Consider the following 23,313-nt stretch of genomic DNA (forward strand, 5'->3'; position numbering starts at 1 on the left):
ATAAACCCATGCTGGTTGCCCCTGAACATTGCATTACCCACTGCGCCCCCCAAATGTGATCCTTAATGGTTTTTTCTAAGGTCTTGCCAAGAACAGAGGTGAGGCTAACTGGCCTATAATTACCTGGGTCCTCCTTCCTCCCTTTCTTAAAAATAGGGACCACATTGACCCTTTTCCAGTTTTCTGGGACCTGTCCTGAGCACCACGAGTGCTCAGACAATTGCGCCAGTGGTTCCACTATGACACCGGCCAGTTCCTTTAGTACCCTTGGGTGAAGATCATCGGGGCCTGCTGACTTAAATACATCCAACCCCTCCAAGTGCCACTTCACTAGGTCAGTGCTAACCACTGGTGGATTGGTATCTCTCTCAAGCCAGACTAAAGTCTCATTGGGAGGTGTGTTTGTATCCGTGTCCAGGAACACAGATACAAAGAGATTATTTAAGAGCTCAGCTTTGTCCATCCTATCTGTTATGAGTTGCTCTAGTCCATCCTGTAGCAGTCCTATGTTACCCTGCACCTTCTTTTTCCTTCCTATGTACTTAAAGAACTTTTTGTTACCCTTAATCTTTGTTGCCAGCCTGAGTTCCGTTTCTGCTTTGACCTTCCTCACTGCTTCCCTACAAGCAGAATTGCTCTGGGGCGGTCGATTGCTCTGGAGCGGGTGCCCACAGCTCCCCTGCTCGTCTGGCTCCAGGGGACAGGACCAGCAGCTCCATTCATGTTTTGGGCACGTGAAAGTCCCCAAAACATATGGCCTGTCTTGATAATCCAAGGATGAAAACCAAAACTACTCTCCATCTACATTTTATTTTTTAAGGTACTCAAATCCATAGGCCCCAGAGAAAGTGTCTTAAGGGTCAAATAAGCCTCAGTGATGGTCAGAACAGAGAGAATTCCAGATTTCTGAACTTCTCATGAAAAATACCTTGTCACTAGCACTATGCCTTTGTTAGGTAGGGACTGTAAATAAATGTCTCCACTGATTCCCATTGCTGTAGAATAAGGGAAAGAACAGATTTTTCAAGTAGCCAGGACTTTAATCATTTTGGACATTAGAGGTCAAATCCAAGAATTAAAATTTTGAATGTGGAGCTTTGGATGTAGTGAGGTGAGATCAATATTTTCAGTCACATACTGCAGGGGCAACAAGATTATAAGTTATTTTTTAGTATGGGGAAAACCAAAACTAATGTGATCCCTTCTCCTCCCAAACAAGGTAAAAATAAAAAGTTTCACTTGCTAAATTTTGTTTGAAAATGATTTACTTTGAACAAACTGACAGCTGTCTCTCTGTCTCTGTCTCTCTCTGTCTCATTTGAAAAAATCCTTACATATCCAGCTGATGGAACTCTAAAATATATCAACATTGGCATTAAAAAGAAATCTGTTTATTTATAGGTTTGTCCCACCAAAACACTGATATTATTTCCAGTTTTTTCCTGCTAGCCCTTTGGATACCTTGTCTTTGTTATTACTCCATATTATGTGTTGATATTTCACTTAATGAATACAAATTATCGATTAAGTAGGCCTACTATGGGATCCAGCTTTAGATGTATTAGTAAGATAAAGGACAAGCAAATGCATATGTGACAAATAGCTAACACTGTAATTCATAAATAAAGACCCCCTGTGCAATAAGTCAGTGTCTTTCAACTTTTTTTCACTTGCAGACCCCCCCCCCCCAAATTAAATGGATGTGTGGACTCTTGGAAATGTTGAATGGAAGTGCAGACCCCTTTGAAATATAAGTGTGCGCATTCACATACTTTTTATTGATCGTAGCCATCTTTTGCAGACTCCTTAAATATAGCCTGCAGATCCCCAGGGGTCTGCAGACCACAGTGAAAACCACTGCAATGAGTTGTCAGTTATTTCTAAAATTTAATTCTGTTTTCTTGTCTACTGCTCGAGGTAAATCCCAGATTGCTGTAGCATATCCATATAAGACCTAATATGGTCCCTACAAAGAAAGAAAAAAATCACATTAAGCTGAGTCAGGACTAATTTAAGGCAGTCTTTTTTTATGTTATCTTCCAAAATTTAATGTGTGTTCTACTGAATGCTTATGTATAAGCCTGAGATGTGGCACTCTGCATTAGCAGTCACAGTTTAAACAGCTATAAAGTAAGGATGCCTGTACATGAGCTGGGAGGCTGCTCCAACATGCTGCAGCCAGTCTCCACATCTTGTGTATCAGCATCCCCGTGCTTCAAAATGGCAGTGGGGCACTTTAACTAAAGCTTGTCCAGGCATTTTAATTAGTGACTCTCAGAGCTGCTCAAATTAAAATTTACTCCCCCACAACCCTACTCCTGGAGCACATGTAAAAATGTCATAAATGTTTTGCCTTGTAGAGCCTAAATTAACACCTGTTGAAGTAATCAGATATTTCAATGGGAGTTGGATTGAGCCCTGAATGAGCTCATTGTATTCTACTATGTATCAATGTATGACTCAATAAAAACTACCTTTGTTCTTTCATATGAGAATCATAGGAGTTACCATACTAAGGGACTCATGTCATATTCCTAGTCTTGCTTCTTATCTGACAGCAGCCTGGATTGGATACTTCAAAAGCAGTCAAGGGCAAGTAGTAGACTACTTCTAATCTGAATGATTTTCCAATGAATAAAAGCTCTTCTCATAGAAGTGTAAGTGCCTCTGGTAAAATGTTAGTTTTCCTTGGAAATTTATAGGATGGCAATCATTCAGTCTCCTTTTTGGCAGTCAAGACTTAGCATCCTCACTCTCTCTTTCAGCTTAGACTGCTTGGGGGAGACACTGAGCCTCCTAGCCAGCCTCTGGCTACAAAAGGCTGAACAGAATGCCATCTTTTCATTTTCTCTTTCTGCTTACAGGAGGTAAGTAAAATTAATAAAACCTTTCATACAGATAGCCAGGAAACCTAACACTTTTAGTTTGGGTTTCCAAAATAGGTATCCCTAACTACAGACAATGTAGTATTTAACTTACCTTGATTCAGGGTGGATATTTTTTCAAAAATGTATAATCTTTTCTGGGACAGTTTTAAGCCCTGAAACGTGAGGGTTTGCACATAATGATACTCCCCCTTCCTAAAGGACAGTCACATCCTTATATAAAGGATTTTACAAGTGAAGTATTAAGTTTGTATTATACCTGTCAAGCTTGTTCCTTAAACTTACTATAATTATCTCTAAAAAGTAAGTGTGCATCTTAACATTCTCCTCAGCATTTTCCTGTGACAATCTGAGACACTTATTTCATGTAATTATGTGCCAATCTGTAAATAGTCTTTTTATGACTGCCAAATCTTTTTTCTTGGTTTCATTCAAACAGGCTTTTATTCTACATTGAATACAATTTTGTTTTTGATATTTGCAATGTAAAATAACTGGGTTTTTTTCCCCCTCCTTCATTTTCTACTTACGAACTGTTTTCTGTGAATATTATCTAAATTTGTGCATGTAGGTGCCATAGTCTATGTTAACCGTGAGGGATTTTTTAAATTTTCTCAAGATTTTAACAACAAGGTCCATACAAGAAGCTCTGTTCACTCCAAAATCTTTGACTTGAAACATCAGTAATGACAACTCAACATCATTACACTTTTATAAAGTTTTCCTGCCACTAACACAATAAAGCTCTGTTTCCTCTAGCTTCCAAGCATTGTTTTTTTTTATATTCAGAACCATTAAAATTAAGATATGGCAAACTATATAAGGATGAGCAAAATACAGGCTGTGGGCTGGATATGGCTTTCCAGGCCATCCTATCTGGCCTGCGGGGCCCCTAAAAATTTAGAAAATTAATATTTATCTGCCCCTGGCTGCCTGTCAAGGATGAGAGGAGTCAGTGGCAGTAGAACCCAGAGGAAGCCATGGCAGGACCCTATAATAGCAAGGCCTGCTGGGCCCGCTCCCCACCCCTAGCTGGAAGCCCCTGCGTGGCAGAGGCTTCTGGCCTGGGACTGTGGAACTGTTCCTGTCTCCCTGCGCCAGAGTGGGAAATTCAGTTTAGATATGGGGGGTGGGGAGGCAGGGGAGGACCACAGGCAATCACCCTGGTCAGCAGAAGTTGGCCTAGCCCTGAGTCCTGTCATTGTGGCCATGCAGCCAGGAGCCACATGGTCCAGGAGCCACTGGTGGTTGGCCAGATAAGTGGGGAAAGCAGCAGCAGGGGTAGGGGGAGTAGAAGTGAGCAGGTGTGTGGAAGCGTGGGGCCATCACTGGCAGGGCCCAGAGCAGATTGGCAGAAGCGCAGGGTGTGGACTGGCAGGGGTCTATGGAGCTGGGCTAAGCTGTGCCAGCAGGGAGAGAGGGGAGCTAGTCTGGTTCCATAGAGCCCCTGCCAGCCAGAACCCCATGCTCCTGCACTCTACCTATGGCCTCACTAGCCCACACTCTCTCTGGGACCCCATGCTCCTGCCCGTGGTACAGGTGGAGACCAGTACGCACAGGCCCGACCCCATGCGCCCCTGCATGGAGCAGCAGTTTCTGGACAGCTACTGCTGCCACTGCTTAGCCCTAGTGGGTGAGCCTGGAGCCAGTGCTGAGTGCACAGGATCATGGCTTCATGCGCTGGTCCCCGCCACTACCACTGCATGTGGCCAAGCAGTGCAGAGTGGGCGCAGGGCACACTGGACTTCTGCGCTGTTGATGGTGGTGGGGAGGTGCCACAGGGTGCTTGGACTGTGGGCTGTTGTGGGGCGAGGGCAGGTGTTGACTGGCTTGGGGGGCGAATTCTCCCATGTATGCCCCACATACACTCAAATCTTTCCTGCAAACCCCACAGCCATACCCTTCCCCACACACAATCACACACTCCACAAATACTGTACCCCCCCCACACACATCCATGCATCCCCGCAAACCCACACCCACCCACCCACCCATACCTCCTGACACCCTTGTACGCCCCACACACTATACAAGAGTAAGACTGCATTTTGAGCTATTATGCAATCACTGCTACATATACTGCACAAACACACAAATCAGGACAAAAATATATTTTTCAATTAAATTAAAACGTATTATGGGTGTTTGATTTTTAGTATACATTTTTTTTCTCCCATTCTAAGATGGCAAACCCTCTTCCTCAAAGGAGTACTTCCAGGAGCAAGCAGCGTGACTTCCAGTGGCAAAGGTCAGAGGTTAGAAGTGGGACTTCCGGTCACAAGATGGCAACCAGGGGGCGGGGCACCTGTCAAGGGGCAAGGCTACCCATGAGGCACTCAACAGCTTGCCAAAACTCAGTAAGCAGCCCTTTGCTCAAAATAATTGCTGCCCCTGTCTTATTATGATGACATTAGGGTCCTGTTCCATTGCTGTTATTAACAGTTTGCACATGCACACACACATTTTCAATATTCAAGTGTTATCTTAAGACTGAACATACTGGGCAGTTGCAGAATCAAAGACAAAAGATCCCAAGTCCATGTAGTATTGGGCTGTGTTTCTCAATGCTGTCCATGATTCACTTGCCTAAAGTCAAACAAAACAAAAGAAGGTATTTTTTAGGTTTCAGAAAAGCTTTACAGAATACATGCCTTGATGTAGAACATTGCCTAACTTGATATGTAGCCTTTCTTGCTGTAAGATACTCAGAGTATGTTCATCCAAACTCTGAACACTGCCCTTAAAGTATGTTGGAGGGGCTCTGCAGCAATCTGTTCACAGTGGGCACATTTACATGAGATGCTAACGTGCAATGGTTACTGTACAAGTACTAAATAAATATAATCTAAATAAATATACAAGTACTAAATAAGTATAATCAAGTACTAAATAAAGGCACCATAATTAGAGTTACTATGCAGTAGCACCAGTAAATGCCATTTAAGTGAATGCCATATTAGTAGCCTAATAATACTGCACAGTAGCATATTAGCACTGTTTGTGCCGTGACACACTACTGCACAGTAGTATTCGGCTACTGCGCAGTCAGTGTCTTGTGTAGATGTGCCCACTGTGCATTCGTGAAACCCCTAAAAACAGAAGTGGCTGCATTTATACTATAGCCCTTCAGAGAAGAACAAATTGTAGGAAACCTGAAGTGAATTCATACAAAACTTACTGGTTTCACACAGAATTGAGAGAGATGTGTGTATACACTTATTGCCTCCTACAGCTCAAGGGGATCCCACATACATTCTCTTGGTCTTGCTAGAGAAAAAGTGGGGGTTGATATCAATACCTGGGGCATATTATGTATAAGGCTGGGGTGAGGTTTTAGGAGTCAGGGTGGAGAGAAAAAGAAATGTTGATTCTAGAGATAATGGCTAGAACTAAGACTCAGTGACAGCCTGGGTACTGGCAGCGGGAGGAGCAGGAGAGAATTTGAAGCAAGTTGATGTTACAACTTTGAGGAGTGGAAGAAGGGAGCACTGAGGAATTAGTAGAGAACAGGATGGAACTTACTCATGGTAAGTGTTAGTTTGCCATAGCCTTGCCTGTTCTAGCCCTGTGGCTGGAAGCCACCGGTTTTCAAGCCTGTGAATTCAGCACAGGTAACTAGAACAAGATCAGTATGTATAAACTTTTTACATGCAAGATCAAATCTGCCAAATTTTATCAGGCAGATCATCAAGCAATTTGGCAGTTTTTGGAAGCATGATTGGAAGTTATTTGACTATAGTTTTAAGGATTTGTAGCTATGGACTATTCATCTTAGTGAGGGGTTGACAGCATCTTCCAGCAAAGGGACAAAATGACCCAGCTCAGGTCCACTACTTTTGGTGTGGTGCAGGGAAAGCTCCCTGTCCACTGAAGCCTCTGGCATCTGGTGCCACATGACCTTGAGGACTGAAAGACCCCTGAGGACTGATGCCATTGCTTCATGGCCCAAATCTGGACTGTGTTCTATACATTGCCAACCCTTGTAGTTTTCCATGTGTTTGAGAAGGAATGAGAGTTCAGTGCCATCTAAACAGCCACTGCCACCTCTGAAAACTGACAGCCACATTACTACGTATGTATTTCCATCCTCTTAAATAAAGTTTGCAAAATTACCAACTCAATACCTGTTCTGCCACAGTGTAACCCCAAGCATTCTCGCTACTGCTTGCGTCCCAATAGCTGTGAGAATATGGTATTTGTCTCTTAAGCCTTATGAACTGATTTGCTGTTTCTTCAGAGAGAAATGGTGCTCCCAGGACACCTGTATGGAAGAGATGCAACATTGAAAATGTCAGAAATTGTAGAACTTCACATAAATTCACAACCATGTGACATTCCTGCTGAGTTAAATCCTATATTAAAGTATTAGAGCTTGAATACTTATCCCAAGTTTGGTTGCAAGCTTTAGTTATTTGTAAAAAAAAAATCTATAAAACCTAAAGCCAATAAAAATGTCTGAGGATCTTTAATCTTAATGAGATCAGCTGTTTAAAAAACAGTTATTCTACAGCTGTGTGCACAACACAAATGGTCCATCACAAAGAAACTGAAAGTGAATTCAAAGAAAATAATTTAGATCTTTTGAAGAAATACAGTATACCACAAGAGATATTAAAATCCCATTTTTCTAATACATCCAGTTGAAACACATCCTCAGAGAAAGGCAAACCTGAATATAAATCTGGCAAGCTTTGAAAAAAAACTATTGGTCACACCTCTGAAACACAGAGGCTATATGTTCTATATAGCGATTTAAAATTGTTTTATATTGGAAAGACATTGTTTATGACCGAATGGGACATTGATTTCTGCTCTAAAATTAGTGACAAAGAATGGGAGATCATCGGGAACAATGGCCTTCACACATCTATCTACATGATGACAAAAGAAAACTATTTTAAAGTTGTGTATTGATGGTATCTTATCCCAATTAAAATTAAACATATTTATAAGAACAGGCAAATATTGGAGGGAGCGTGGTCATTCAAGAGAAGTCATATTCGGTGGCCACATCCCAGAATCAAATTGTTTCGGAAGAAGTTTGGAGTCATGGTGAGGGAAATTAAAGCATGCAAACTGTCAGATAGCCCCTTGAGAGTTCTCAGGAAGGTTCAGTAAGAACTCTATAAGGTGCCATCTATGTGTTATAGGTATTGCACAATTAGCTGGTTAATTGTGCAGTTACCTTGAAACCAGATATTACATACGAAGTAGCTATCACACAATAATAACCTCCAACCAGCTATAAAGTTTGACCTTTAAATGTGAACTAAGTTTATACCTGGTTACTATCCAGCTTTTATTTGTATGTGTAGCAGAGTCTCCCCTGTAGGGGTGCATCTTGCTCAGCCAGGGTTAGGAGTCCCACTACTGCTGAGTACTTTCAGCCCCAGCAGCTATGGACTCTGGGTCCCGGCAGCACCCCACAGGTGCTGGGATCCAAAGTCCCACAGCTGAGGATGCTGGGTCCCTGTAGCATGCCTCCTGGCACCCTCCCCCCCCCTCTCCCCCCCGAGGCAGGAAGATTGCCACTGTGGGTGATCTCCTAGCCCCAGGGTTGCCTGAAACCCTGGGGTGGGAGGATCGCTGCTGTGGCAATATCCCAGCCCCTGGGGATGTATGAAACCTCAGGGTGGGCGGATCACCACAGGGGTGATCCCCCCCCCCCCCATCCTGGGGGTGCAAGAAACCCCCAGGGCCAGAGGGTTGCTGCAGGTTGATTCGCCCTGCCTTGTGGTTGTGGAAAACCCTTGGGGCTGGAGGATTTCCACAGGAGTGATCTCCCCGCACACCTGGGGTAGAGAGATTGCCTTTGTGGCCATCTTCCAGCTCCAAGGGTTTCCTACACCTCTGATGCATGGAGGGTCACCCTGCAGCCATCCTCTAGCCCTGGGGATTTCATGCACCCACAGGATGGGGAGAATTGCCCTGCAGCCATCCTCCAGCCCCCAGGCGTTTCATGGACCCCTAGGGGCTCAGAGATCACCATAATGGTGATCTTCCCATCCCAGGGGTTTCAAATGTTCCAAGGGCAGGGAGATGGCTGTGGTGGCAATCCCCCCATCCCAGGGGTTTCACATGTCCCAAAGCTGGGCACCCCTCAACTGGGGCACGTGGGCTCCCAGCTGCAGGAGCTTCTCCCAGAGCCCGGGACTCAGTTCCCCCTGCACTGGCAATAAGGTGTGATGGGATCTAATGAGTGATCCCACAAATGCTCCTCCTTCCATACATGGGTAGCATGGCAGGAGGCACAATTATGTGAATCACACATTAGATCCATTGTGCCTTTACCTGCATATTGTAAAGGGGGCCTGAGAGTCATAGGTTATTGATCACTCATCTTTTAGAGGCTTCAAAAATTACAATTAAAAGCCTGAAAGAGAAGTGACACTCCCAAAAGAACTGACTGGTTTTAAAAAGTTGGGAAAGCTTTAATAATGAAAAATTGTCCTATCAAGTCAGTGTTTTACATTGGCAAAGGACAATAAAAAGATGCTTACTTAAAAATGTAATGGAAGTTCTTGGAATTTGCTGGAAAAGGATCTTTTCCTGCCTCCAAATCAGAGAAAGTTTGAAAAATATTTTTGAATACTGAAGGAGAATGCAAGTTCTATGACGTAATAGTAACACATTTTGAATTAATTTAAAATCTAAAGGCAAAGATTGGTAGGGGATAGCTTATCAGGCAGAGCTCTGAGGAAAAAAGACGCTGAATTATTAAGCAAGATTCATATAGAGATAAAGAAACACAAAAGCTTAATATCAGCTATGAAACATAATTTTCAAAGACTGAAAGGAAGAGAAATAAGGAACACCAGACTCCTCTGTAAATACTAGCTTGGGTTAAGGGAGCACTGGTGAAGAAAGATAAATATCTCCCTTCATGTATACCCTAGGGGATTGGATGTATCTTTAGATTTAAGTTTATTAATTGATAAGTTGTATTAATTGATAAATGAAGTTTAAAAAAAAGAAACTGGGAGTGGAAATGCTTTAACTGAATATCAAGCAAACTGTGATATACAAAAGGTAAAATGGCATAAATAGCAAAATGTGATCTAAATGTGACTATACTTTTCTTTAAGAATGTGAGCAGTTGTTAGTACCATGCCAAATACACAAGAGTGCCAGTTATCCTCTGATTTTTACCATTTTACCATTTTAACCAATGTTATCATCACTAGTAACATGGAAATTACCTAGGTGAATGCATCCTTGTGAGTTGAGATAATGTTGCATCTCTGTTCCTGCTCAAATTGCTCTGGGTCACCTGTGAGGCCATTCCATACACAGATCATTTCCCCTGTGAAATGAAAATTTTTGCAACAAAGCAGGTGTCATATTTGTGTCACCAGGTGTGTCTACATGAGATGTTTTACTGAGCGGTATAGGTAATTACTGCATCTGTATCTAGATGTGCAGCTACTTACTGCGCAGTAATTGGCTGTAATCATGAGTTAGTTACTAACTCAAGGTTAGTAACTGCACAGTAGTGCACATGTAGACCCTGACCAAGAGCAAATGTGCTCCCAGTCAGCAGGGCAGCAGGGGGCAGGAGATTGCTCCCTGCTGGGGGAGCTGCCTGTTGCCAGGGTGAGGGGACAATGCCCCCTGCCCTGGCAATAGGAAGCTCCCAGCCCCTGCTCTCCAGTCCTGAGAGATAAGGATCTTCCAGTGCTGGCCCAAGGATTGCAGAGCTCTGGCTGGGAGATAAGGGTCTCCCAGCCCCTGCTCTCCAATTGCTGAGCGGGGGCCTGGAGCTCCCTGCTGGTAGGGGCTGGGAAGCTTGTTCCCTGCCCAGTTCCTTGACTGGAGAAGGGAACAAGCTCTCCAGTCCCTGCCTCACAATTGCAGAGCAGGGGCTGAGAACTGCCCTGATCAAGGGAAGTCCCAGCTCCATGCCTGGATTGGGCAATTAAGGCATGGGACTTGGAAAGAGCTGCATGGGTGGGGCAGTTCCTAGCCCCCGCCCCATCTGCCGGTGGGCGATTCCCTGCCCAGCCAGGGGCTCACTGCTATCTGTCCCACCAGTAGGAGGCTGGGACCTACCCCTGCCCTGAAGCTCTTTCCAAGTCCCCTGTCCCTGATCAGACATTGTCCCCACCCCAGCAGCAGGCAGCCCCCCCATGGAGCAGGGAGCAATGTCCCAGCCCCCTCCAGAAGACACCCGTCTTCTTGCCTGGTGCTCCCTGCCAGCACCTGGGATAGTATGCAGGGGGAGCCTAGAGCTGGTACAGGGCCAGTCGGGGTAGGAACAGATTGCTGACATGAGCAGGAAATCTACTTCCAAGACTTTGCACATATAGACGCCTGCCCAGGAGCATTTACTCGCAAGTAAACTGTTCCCAGATCAAATGCACATGTAGATGCACCCACTGCATATCAAGCACCTTAGCATAATTTTAAAAAATCCCTTTAACCTTTAAGAGTTTAATACAGGTATAAGCATGGTTGCAGTTTAATTTAAGTAGGTTTAAAATAGTTCAGCTGGTGCAAACTTTTATAGACAGCTAATTAAGTTTAATCCAAAATGAGTCAGTCTAACTGAAGTCGGTGTGTCAATAAACAAGTTTGCTCCAATTTAACTGACTTGATGTCAAGTAGCAGTTTAGGCTAAACTGCACACCTTGTGCACATATGAAGAACATGGAACCAAGCAGAGCTGTATCTGTGTACATCGTGTCTTGTAGTAAACATTCTCTGAAACAAACTATGTTCTCATTTTCATGCCAGGTCCCCTGGCTCTTAATGAGTATATACAGAGAAATTGATTTGAAATTAGTAAAACAATTACATCAATGCTCAATAGTGGACAAAATTTAGCTTTCTAACTCTTTCCAGTGTCCGTTCTGTTCGGCTAACTGGCACATAAAACTTTTTGCATCTCTAAAAAGACATTCTGGGTACATCTATATGTGCAATTACTGTGCCTGAATTTTCTGCACAGAACACTGAGGCTCATTAATGCGCTCCCAGGCACGGGTCTACATATACAACCCTGTTGGGAGCAAATTGCACCTGACAGGAACAGCCTAGTCCAGAGCTGCTTCTGCCCTGCTCTGCCACCCTGCAGCAGCCAGGAGGAGCTCCAGGCTCCCCGAGGGGCTGGCAGGGGACATGGGGCCAGTCCTGATCTCCACCAGGACTTTGCTGGCTTCAGAGGCAGCTGTCTTCTCAGCCACATGGGGATTGGGACTCGTCCCAATCTCCACAGGGCTGGGAGATCTGTGTTGACTGCAGGGGCAGCTGCCTCCTGGTCACATGGGGATTGGGACCTGATTTACCTCTACATATGTAGATGGTCATGCTTTACTAGCCATTAGACTAATTTAATCCATAGTGAGGCATCTCATGTAGACACACCCTCTGACTACAACCAAAATAGTACTTCTGTGGAGTACAAACAATGCATCTACCAAGTTCTCTTCAAAACAAATACATGTGAAAACTAGACATATTTGAAAAATACCAATTGGAGAAGCAGAATGGAGCCCAAACTGGTTGTAAACTTCAGGTCCACAACATAACTGAGATGCCATAATAAATAATTTTGCTTTGCCAGATGGATGGTCTAGCTGGCCCAATATTTCATGTAAGTGGCTCTATACATGTCAGAATCCTTTCCACAGGATCAGAAGCAGGAAGAAGAATTTTTCTGTCATTTTAAAATAAATTACTTCTAAGAAATGTTATCAGCCAGGTAGATGAACCAACGCATATTCTGTGGCCAATGGTTTGTTTGCTATTTCTTGGGCAAGTAAGAAATAACCATTTATTCCTGAGCCTATGAAAGTCTATCTCTATCCATTACATTGATGTGTATCAGTTCCAGAGTTCTGCTCTATGCCAAAAAGGCAATAGTTTTTAGGCAATTTACTACTTTATTACATGCCAAAAAAACCCATAGGTGATATGAACAACTGTCTAGGGATTTGGGGGAGGAATTAAATGTGTTTGGGAAATCTTTATTGACACTATCTAATGGTACCCCTGAACTTTTATCAGAAAGAAACTTCAGAATGTGCATTGCACCTATCTTGTGGCCGTTAACTTTATTTGTTTTTAACTTATATATATATCAAGCACTTATATATATGTTAACAATATATATACATCACATGTATATATATACATGTGTTTGTGTGTATAGTTGAGCCATTACTATTAAGTTTTAATTCAAGAGACTAACCTAGCCATGTGATTTCATTGTGAGTTATGATGAAAACATAAAGAATGGAGGTATAATTTCCCCCCCTCATCAAATCAGCAGTTTATGGTACATACTGCATGAAGCAGTGAGGTTGCTTGGCTTCTGTGATGCTGAGTGCTGCATTTTAAAGATATTAACTTTAATTTTTAATAGTGCAGTCAGAGCAGATTAAGTAGCAATCAATGGGAAATACCATTCCTGACAAACGAGGACTGAATATTCACTTGCATTCAAATGCATGCTACCTACTTCCTGGGGTCAAACTCAGCTAATCTGTCTGACGGATATCAATTCTATTACTTGCCTCTCCCTAGACAGAGCTGGCATGGCTGGAAGAGCACATGAGCCAACAGCAGTTGCATTCATTTCTAGCCACACCAAAAGTCACACTGCAACCTTTAAGAGTTACTGCAGAGTCCATAATTCCCTCCACTCTAGGAACCCCCTGGTGCTGAGGGGTTGTGGAACAATCCTAGCAGGTGGCCTATGGATGCATTAGGAAGTACAGGGAGGCATGCGCAGCACTGTGCAGGAAAGGAGCTTCAGTAGAGATCCTCTAGTCTTGACTGAAGGAGTTGCATCTTTGGCCCACATGCATCAATTTTGTGGATATCATAACTACCCATAAGTTTGGAGGGTAAGGTTCTTTTATCGTTAGAAGAACCAGAATGAAACTCAGTGAATTTCAGCCTGTCACATTCTCATTCCTTCCTGCAGAAATAGCTTGTGTAAAAGTGAATGGTAAATTTCCAGTAAAAGGACATTTCAAACATTGATCACACTTGGAACCTCAGAGTCAATCAGTCTGGTTTCTATGCCTAGCTCTGCAGCTGAACAGAATGTGCAATCTCTAACAAGTTGCCTAATGTTTTCCTCTTTGTGTTTCTGTAAAATGGGTATAATTGTTTCTACCCTTTGGGGAACTTGAGTAATATGAATGAAATAACTTGCTGCTTTAAAAATACAGAGAATTACTGAGCAGCTCTCTGCTGAATGCATTTATGAACCTAAGAGAAATCAGAAGAGAAAAACATCAGAGCACTCAGGTGTGAGACTGGAAATAGTTGTGAGCAAGTGGGTTGTAGAGGAGTTAATGAAATTGCTCACAATGTGTAACGCTAAGCTGAAGGAAGCTAAGTTGAAAGTTCCAGTGAAACAAATTTAAGTCACTGGTAAAAAGATGAGCAAAACTAAACTAAAAGTTGTTTTTTTACTCAGTAGTTTCTTCCTCCTTTACTCCAGGATGAAAATGTTATGCAAGAAGAAAACTTAAAGAGTAAAAGCCTGGCATCCCTCAGTCCAAAAGAGGAAGATAAGAGAAACACCTGAGGTGCTGAGTTGCTGTAAGAACAGTTCTTTGGGGGGGTGGGGTATGGTAATGTCACTATCTATTCTCATAGAGATTGTTAATCCTATTATCATCCCAAGTTTACTTTGTGTTTGGCAGCTCAGTTTCTCTAATTATTATTAGAGATGGATGGTGTGATCGTCCCTGTAGGGGAAACTAATAGTTATCATTAAAGTCCCATGCCTTGTGAACATCTCATTGTGGATTAATGGAAACCAGTACAAAATTAATCTTGACAGTGAAGAGATGCTGGCTGATTCTTGTCATCATTGTCAAGATAGTGAATATTTATTTGATTCAGCCTTGAAGGTCAGAAGAAGGGATATTAAATGGATTTGAATATTAGGGTGGTAGATACACAGAAAGTGAGGGAGGCAAGGAGGGTGAAGCCAACTTGTGTTAAATCCTTAAAATTAGGTTTAAATAAAAATGTAAGTATCTGCCACACAGCTGTGCTCCATTTAGGTAGTTTCTATGTATGTACCAGGGAGAGTTTCCTTTCAGTTACCTTCTGGGCCCCAAGATCACAAGGATCCTCATTTCCATGTGGTAATACAGGCAAAACTTAAGAGTGGTAGTTAAATTACAGCTTCTGAGTTACTTTGGGCACCTCTACAGATAGGGTAACTTTTTCTTGAAAGCTGAGTAATTGGAACTGCTGTGTGCTTTGCACACTAGGAAAAAAAAATGCCCCTTATACATGTCAAATTGGGAACCCTAGGATCTATATTAAAAACACTGATTCTTAAAGATGCTTAAATGTAAGATACAGCTGCCTGTTAGAACACCTTGCCAAGGGAATTGACACTAGTACTCAGCCATTAATTGGCAGATTCAGAGTTGAGACCAAATGTATCAGTTGTGTGTATCCACTGAAATGAGAGAGATATTTGGTTTGTCCTGTTAGGATATTTATATAAAGTGTGGGAATGAATTAGCAACACTTTTATTGGTCCTTGTGCACATCAGCAAATAACTCAAAGCTGCTTTCTTCTTCTTTCAGTACTTTCTGAGGATTATTTTACATCTCTGTGCATATTTAAAAATCCATAACTAAAGTTATTTATAGCAAGTGGAATGTTAAAACTTTAAAAATCAGCACTTGTTTTAGCTTCATGCCTTTTTGCATAACAATTGTTTTAATCATCAGCGTTCATGATAACACCTGGCTGTAATGTCAGCTCTGAAACATATGCTTGTCTGTATTATCAGATAGTCAAGGCAGCATGAGGGCAGGCTTTGTGAACTAAACTTTGATCTTCAACACTTTGGCTTTGTTGACCTCGATGATGCTGACGTGTTGGGTACTTTGAAAAGGTCAATGGAACACTGCTTATTAGCTGCATTTCTTAAAGCTAGAAATGAGCCAAAAACAAATCAGGGCTGCGGTTTCAAAGATACTAGCAGTAGGACCATTGTATAGCTTAGGGTTCATGTTTTTTTAAAAAAATCAGTTTTGATTTCTTCAATCATATACATTTTATATGTGTATGATAAACATGTTACATGATTTGATATTATTTGCAATGTGAACAAGATAATCCTGTGATTGATACTTATCTGCAATTCTAGGCAATTGCTTCCAGAGCACCCTGAGAGCATGGTGTAAGAGAAATGTAGAAGTTGCTGCTTATCAGAATTTGGCTCAGCTGCACAAGTTTTTTAAAGACTTTTATAAGGATCCAGACTTAGTTATCTGAAATAAACCTTTGCAAATGTAAGTGGAGATTTGTTGCAGGGACTCATTTTAGGATGTTGCAGACTACCCTGGAACCACATGCCACTCTGTTACAAGGTGAACTCTGACATCATGATTCAAGTCAAAGATCCAAACATGAGTTTTGATTTGACTTACTGCAGAACTGGCAGCATGTATGCATTCACATCATGGCCAGAAAGAATACAAATCCAGGCCAATATATTCCCATTTGGATTACAATAGGCATAATAATTGTATTAATTCAGCTGATCTTATGAATACTCATAACTCTGAAAAAACACTTTTTCTTAGGTTCTTAGAAATGGTCTGAGACACCCAAAGTTCAAACTTTTGGTCCTACTTGTTTGTCTTTAGAGCTTGTGACAAATGAGTCTCAATTTCTTTTCTCTATTCTTGATTTTCCTTCCCCAGGTTACTCAACAGCTTTCTAGTAGACCTGGGACTAGACCCAAGGTTTGGCTGCTGTAAATGACTACTTTCTAAAGATGTGGAAGGAGGTGACAATATGGCTGCGGGGAAGAGAAGGTATGGTTGAATGTTTGGTTCTAATCAGTAGACCTTGTGCATTGTGTTTTAATTCACCACTACTTCCAACTTGACTGAAGGGCTTTTGCAGTTAATGAATGACTGAACTACATATCAGTAGTGCTCAGTAGAGGTTATAACAGTTCATTAAAAATCAGTGGTGAATTATTTCCCTTACCTGTTAAAGAAAGGAAGCTTGAAAAAAACAAGGAAGGGCGGTTATGAAAAGGAGAAAGTAAAGTGAGAGGAGGACAAGATAAGAATCCTCAAAAATTAGTGTCACTGGTGCTTTATTGTTTAGCAGACTTGATTTCAACTGAAAGTGGGGGGAAGGCATGGTGTTTGTGCTGGGCAAGTGACAATGAAGGGTCCCACCTTCTTCACCCAGTCAACGCCAGCTGAAAAGTTGGATTCAAGAAGAGCTGGTACAAAGCAGATCAGTAATGCTAGATGGGAAACTAAGGTATCTAAGTGATCCTTCCACCGTCTCCCTTCCATTCCCTCCTCCACAAAACACACACACATGCATTGGCATTAAATTAGAGCTACACTGGTGTCAGAGACATAACTAGCAATCTCAGTGCTCTGGGCTGAAAAGCAGGATGAAGTGTGGGATCCCAGTGAGAGAGGAATAAAATTGTCAGGCCAGGGGAGAGGGCGGGGTTCAGGTGTCAAGGGCAGGGGCCAGGTATCAAGCACCCCATCCAAACCAGTTCCCCCTCTAAATTAGAACCTGGGGCTTGTGCCCTGCTCTAGTTACACTACTGATTGCCATACAAGGTACAAGGATGGGAAGGAAAAGGTGGCCAAGCAAAAATTCTTACTCTTTCCCTCCCTACAGAGCACCAGTGCAGTAAGTTCATGCACCTGTGTAGAAACATCTAAAGAGCATTCTTACTCCGCAGCATGTTTTCCCTCTAGTACAGAACACAATCATATTGAAAAGACGATTCCTCATCTTTTCAAATGTTTGGCTGGGCTGTTTAGGAGATGGAGGTTTTTGCTCTTAACAACAGTTTTAAGACTCGGGAAAGTGCAAGCTCTAATCTTGGCTCTGAGAGGTCTGTGTGTTCTTGGGGAAATGCTTCTGCTGCTGCTTCTGTTTTCCTGCTCTGTGCAATGGGGGAAAATACTTTGTTGTTCACCTCATTTGAATTAGAAGAGGATAATTAGTCCTTGTAATTTAAGGAATGAATTTTGCTCAAGAAGGGACAAGTCACAATATCATTCCTTTGTCATTATGTCAATTCCAGGGAGGACCTGGATTAACACTTGCAAGAACACTGGCACTTTTCGTACATTACGATAGATAGGATCACATCTTTACAGAACAGATTACTACAGGTCTCTTCAAATAGATGCCTGCTTGCTTTATCAGTCTGTATGGAAAAAAAACTCTTACAGCATGCACAACGATTATTATGTACTGTACTTGTCAGTATTTATCTGAAAACTGCATCCATGTAACCACAGTGACAGTTAATTACATCTGTATCAGCTTCATAAATTTTCCTTCTGGCCCTAATTTTTAAAAATGATTGATTTTTAGCTTTCAAGTTGGAGTGTCTTATAAAAGCCTAAATATTAGAAAGTTTTAGACATCTGGTTTCTGAAAAGTGATGTTCCTCAACTTGTTTCAAGTTGGACACCAGAAAAATCATGAGCTCCTCCAATGAATTTGGGCCACCAAATACGCATATGAACTTGCTGGTCTCTAAAATAAGTAATGAAGTAAGGGTTAAGTGTACAGAATGATCCCACAGAATAATTTGTCATAAGCATTTAGCATTTTGCAAATCACCAACTGCAATGACCTTTTCCAGCTGATATAGTATCCTTAAATTTTGAAAAGGCTCGATCACATATTTAAAGCTATAGAGAAGTAGTAGAGTCAGAATAATGTCTCCCAGCACTTGTTACCTAGATCTCAGCTCAAGTCACTAGACAGTGTCCTTTCTTTGGTACTCTTTAGTTTCTTGTCATGCCTCTGTCTCTGTACTGCTATGCCTGCAGCACAGCCTCTGCCAGCAAATCACTACACATGAGAGAAGATAATGACACAAGAGCTAGTGCCAAACACTTACCTGAAAGCAGCAGAAGGGACACAATAACCTGAAACATTTTCAGAGGTGACATAGGTTGTCTGGAAAACATTTATCTTTGTTAGGCAGGGATGTTCATTCAATTTTATACTGTGTTATCTTTAAGTTTATAAATCATTTACCAGATACCTGTTAACTGTTGGAGCAGACCGAGGGCAGGGTACAGTGCTTAGTTCAGATTTGTCATATATGCTTCTCCTTATGCCCTTTGGACTTTGCAAACTGAGCTTCTAATATTCCACAATAGCCATTTTTCCATAGATAAATTCACTTCAATTTAAGTTATGTAGCATAAGATAGCACAAGACTTGTTTATCTCCTATGGCAGGTGCTTGCAGTTTAGTCTATTGCCTTTTCTTCACATGCAGATGTAAATATTAGATTACAGGTACAAATATTGGATTTTAGACACCAGTCAAGCATTGGGAGAGATGGAAATTGTATCTGAATAAGCTTGATCTAAATATATTTTACTATACATTAGATACCATTAAGATGTGGAACCCCTAGGGATCAGGCCTGGAGGGCCTGGTTCTTGCACAAGACATAGGGCACATGGTCCCCTGACCCCCCTCATCTGATCCTTCCTACCAGAGGCAGAGATTTGCAGAGGTGAGCTGGTGAGAGTTCACCTTCTTGCTCCTGGCAACCCCATCTGCCTCTGCATTAGAGCCCTATGATCTTGGCTCTCTCAGTAGCAACTTTGTCTCCTGGTATCTCAAGGTCTCACCAGATTCTTAGCTAAAATGGAGTTCATTTCCCAAGGTGGAGGTGGGCTTGGAGATATGTCAAAAGCCATTCTGGTCTTTTTGGGGTAAGAGTCCAGGTAGTACCATTCAGTAGACTGCAGTCCTCTGCATGAATTCAGACCCCATATACTAGAGAATCAGACTTTGCTATTGACTTTATGCGGAAGGGATCAGACAGTGTGATAACAGGTAGCAGAATATAATCCTTAGATAAGTGGATTAAGAACACCTTAGGTGAGCATCAACCATTCTGTGACACAGTCTAATGAGATCTAGGGGAAACAATGATAACTTATTTAATTAGAGATGGCGTCATTTTGCCTTGACATAAGAAAGTGGAATTTTGAACTAAGGTGGCACAGACAATATTGATTTGGACATTTTCTAACTTTTGAGTGTGGAACTTTATAGTCTTAATTATCTGGCAGGCGGGGGGGGGTATTGTGTGTATAACTTGCAAGGACTTTAAAAATGCAAATTGAATGCTAGAAATTCTACCATATGTCGTCATTTTGACCATGTGAGCCAACACTAGAGTTGGAAACTTGAGATTTATTTCACGGCTTCCACTCTAGATATGGCCTAGTTAGGATGAGGCATTCTGACAAGGGCTTTCAAAAAGGACATCTACTGCAGGAAAAATGGAACCTTTGGCTCCATAAGAGAGTGTTGAAATGATTATAATCTAGTGATCACAGACTTCTGACCTTTATGTCTGAATTTGACCTTTTTGGCCCATCCAGACCCCATCTCTTTCTCTTCTCCACACCTGCATCCTTGTTTTAGTGGCAGTCTCAGTCTGCTCTCTTCAGGCCTTCCATTTCAGTTCATAACAGTTCCAGTCTCCTTGCCCAGTCAATCCCAGTCCTTGCTCATACTTCACTCTTGGTCTGGTTTGTGTCATTTTTCCTATCTCACTGATTCCTAACCTTAGTCTCCCTTCTTATCCAATCTGTCACCTCCAAGGTATCTAATACCAGTCTTTTTGTCTTTTCATCCCAGTCCTGCCCCCATATTACAGCTCCTTGTCAGTCTTGTTTTCTCCCCCAGCCCACCTCACTGGCTCTTCCTCTGTTCTGATCCTTGTTCAGTTTTGGTCCTCTCTTCCATTCTGTCATGCATGCTGGAATAATAACATAATATAGGAACTATTAACAGAACATTGCATCTGTAGCTGGCATTCTAGCCGTCTGCACACTCAGACCAACTGACTTCCTTGTGCTCCAAATTCCTCCCTCTGGCAACCAGGACTTTTAACAAATTCCATGTAGGATTTTACATTTTAATACTCATTGTTTAAAATAAATAAATAAATTTACCATATTTTGGGTAAAATCTTGATGGACATTCTGCATCTGGTAACAGGCCTGCTATTTCTAAGGGAGTGAATAGCTGAAGGTTTTCTATCATTTTATTCTACCTTGTGTCAAAATATTGCACATGATAACAAGAAGCTGCAGTATCTTCAGAGGATGTTAAGGAGGTGAAGACATTTGTGTAAAAAATAAATACATTAGGAGAGATGTAGCTGAGCTCATGATTAAAAGCTGGAAACTTCTAATTCTAGCCGTGAGAGCTGTTTCCACTGCTTGTCTGGTTTGGGGAAGCATGCTTCACACTTCTCTTCCAGTTTTGTTCTCTTTAAGCATGTGATTCATCATTTTTTTTCAGTTTATATACAATTGCTGAAAAAAATATCAGCTATCTCTATGTGACTCTAACGCCATATGATTCATTGTTTAAATGTGCACGATTCCACTTTATTTGGACCTGAAGTGAAGTGGAATTTACTTCAGTGCTGAGGTGGCTTTGGTTTTTAGAAAGGATTCACAACTTTAATGTGTCTATTTTGTTGGTATATTTAAAGAAGTTATTAGGTATACCCACAATGTCAATGTCTCCTCTTACACCAATAAAATACCTTGCAGTACAGTGGGATATCAGTGTAGTATAGTGGGATAATCTAATTTAAAGGATTTTTAAATGGAAACAGGTAACATGTTTGAAAAATTCAGAGTATTAGGTTCTGTCTCCATAGTGACTGAAGGAGAAAGATTGTCTACAGAAGGAGGTGTGGGGAACTGAGGATGCCTAGAAACTGGAAAGACATTGAAAAATCCTGCTTTAAGAGAAATTCTGGTATATAACTCCAGGATATTAGAGCAAATTAAAGGCAACATAAACAGGCGGTTGGAGTAGATGTGGCAGCAACCAGACAATTAAGTTGTGCCTTTCCATTTCTGTCCCTCAGAGGCAGCAAAAATAATAGGACTCCAGAGACTTTTGAAGTGCTTATGACTTGACATCCCTAGAAGATTTGCAGTGGTCTTATTTCTTGGGACATTTAAAAATGTTGACTTCCTTTCTTCTCTGTTTGTTCATCCCTTCCCCAGAATGTTGGGTGAGAGCAAAGTGGCCGTGAGTCCTGGGAAGGAGCTAATGTTGTGCTTCACTTGAGACCACTGAGACCAGTGACGGCTTTGGAATTGGATCATCTTCATGGCCTTCAGTCACTAGTCAGCTGCTCCCTATGGGGCTGGTCATGCTCTTCTAGGCCATCTCCATGCCTGGGGTGCTTGCCTTGGGGTGCCTGGGGTAGCATAGTGAACTCTGGGTTTCCTCCAGACTAGGACTTGTGGTCCTCCACCTAGTAAATACTATATTCAGAGATTTGACTTTGTCTTGGCACTGACTGACCAGGTGGTTTGGCTTTTTTTCCCCTCCTTACACAGTTTCAGTGATAAGTCAGCAGAAGTGTGCTGACTTGAGGTTATTGATCTGAAAGCCTTTGTTCTGCTGTCAAGAGAGTTAAACAATCAACCAGCTAGCTACAAGCTAGAGGAGAAGGTACCCCCGGTTGTCATCTGACTGAGTGGAGAAACAATACCAGAGCTAGAAAGTCTATCAGAGCTGGAAAGGTGTAGGGAGCTATGTGTAAGGTGAGTTCTGAATATTGTCACAAACTTATACCCTACAGTCACAACTTCTCATCAAAAGGCCATAGGAATTGTTTCATAAATCCTCCTGGGAAGCAGTTTGGGGATTGTGTTGGAGGGCTTTAGCATTAGCAACACTCAAACTCCAGTTAACAACAGGTATGACTAGTTTTAGCAAAAATCACTTACCTAACTTGAAGTAGAGATTTGTATGTGGACACAAGTGGTGTTAGTGGTAGCAATCAAGTTTTTCTTGACGTGAACATGGCAGTTCCTTAGAATCAATCCTCAACATGTTTAAAATGCTTGATATACATTTTGTTGGATTTTCAACATGGTACATGAAATGTTGTATTTCTGTGCTTTATTTTAAGGGGTGTGTGTAGATGTCTACATAGTACATCAAATCTAAGCAAATGCTAATTTAATACCTTAGTGTGGATGCTAATCAACAGGACTAGTATTGGTTCTTGCTTCAGATGCAAGGTATCCTTTAAAAGCATCTTCCTTGAAGAAATAAGTTGCTGTTGTATCATGAAGTACTTTATCATGGTGAAATTGCCTATGGTTTCATTTTATAGATTTTTACTTTCTCATGTTTTTCTTTATATTCAGTTTTAATTTACTTCAGCTATAGCTTTTGATAGTCCTTGTTTGCCTAATTGGAAAAGCACTTTCAATGCATTTCAACTAGTGGAAATTTGTAAGAAATAAGGCTCTACAATATGTACTGTACCTTGTTCAGGTAACAGAGGTATATTTAAAAAACCTGAATCAAGAAATTCCTAAACAGGGTGGTCTTCTACTAGCTGTAAAGAGCAACAAGGCATGGTCTGAG

At 41.8% G+C, this 23,313-nt stretch overlaps 1 protein-coding gene across 2 annotated transcripts; it reads right to left on the reverse strand.

The window, feature by feature from the left end:
• Positions 1-1,751: 1,751 nt before the first annotated feature.
• C1H3orf85 (chromosome 1 C3orf85 homolog) lies at positions 1,752-18,880 on the reverse strand. 2 transcript variants are annotated; one of them, XM_059720536.1, is made up of 4 exons: positions 18,773-18,880; positions 7,010-7,146; positions 5,386-5,471; positions 1,752-1,966 (listed from the first exon to the last, which is right to left on the reverse strand). In XM_059720536.1, exons 1-4 carry the CDS (start codon positions 18,840-18,842, stop codon positions 1,906-1,908), a joined length of 354 nt encoding a protein of 117 aa, XP_059576519.1. In that variant the 5' UTR covers positions 18,843-18,880; the 3' UTR covers positions 1,752-1,905. The 2 variants fall into 2 exon arrangements, with proteins under 2 accessions (XP_059576519.1, XP_059576520.1); XM_059720537.1 differs by lacking the exon at positions 18,773-18,880 and adding an exon at positions 10,085-10,172.
• Between the last annotated feature and the right edge of the window lie 4,433 nt (positions 18,881-23,313).

The sequence above is a fragment of the Alligator mississippiensis genome, chromosome 1 (assembly GCF_030867095.1).
Source record: "Alligator mississippiensis isolate rAllMis1 chromosome 1, rAllMis1, whole genome shotgun sequence".
Lineage (NCBI taxonomy): Eukaryota > Metazoa > Chordata > Crocodylia > Alligatoridae > Alligator > Alligator mississippiensis.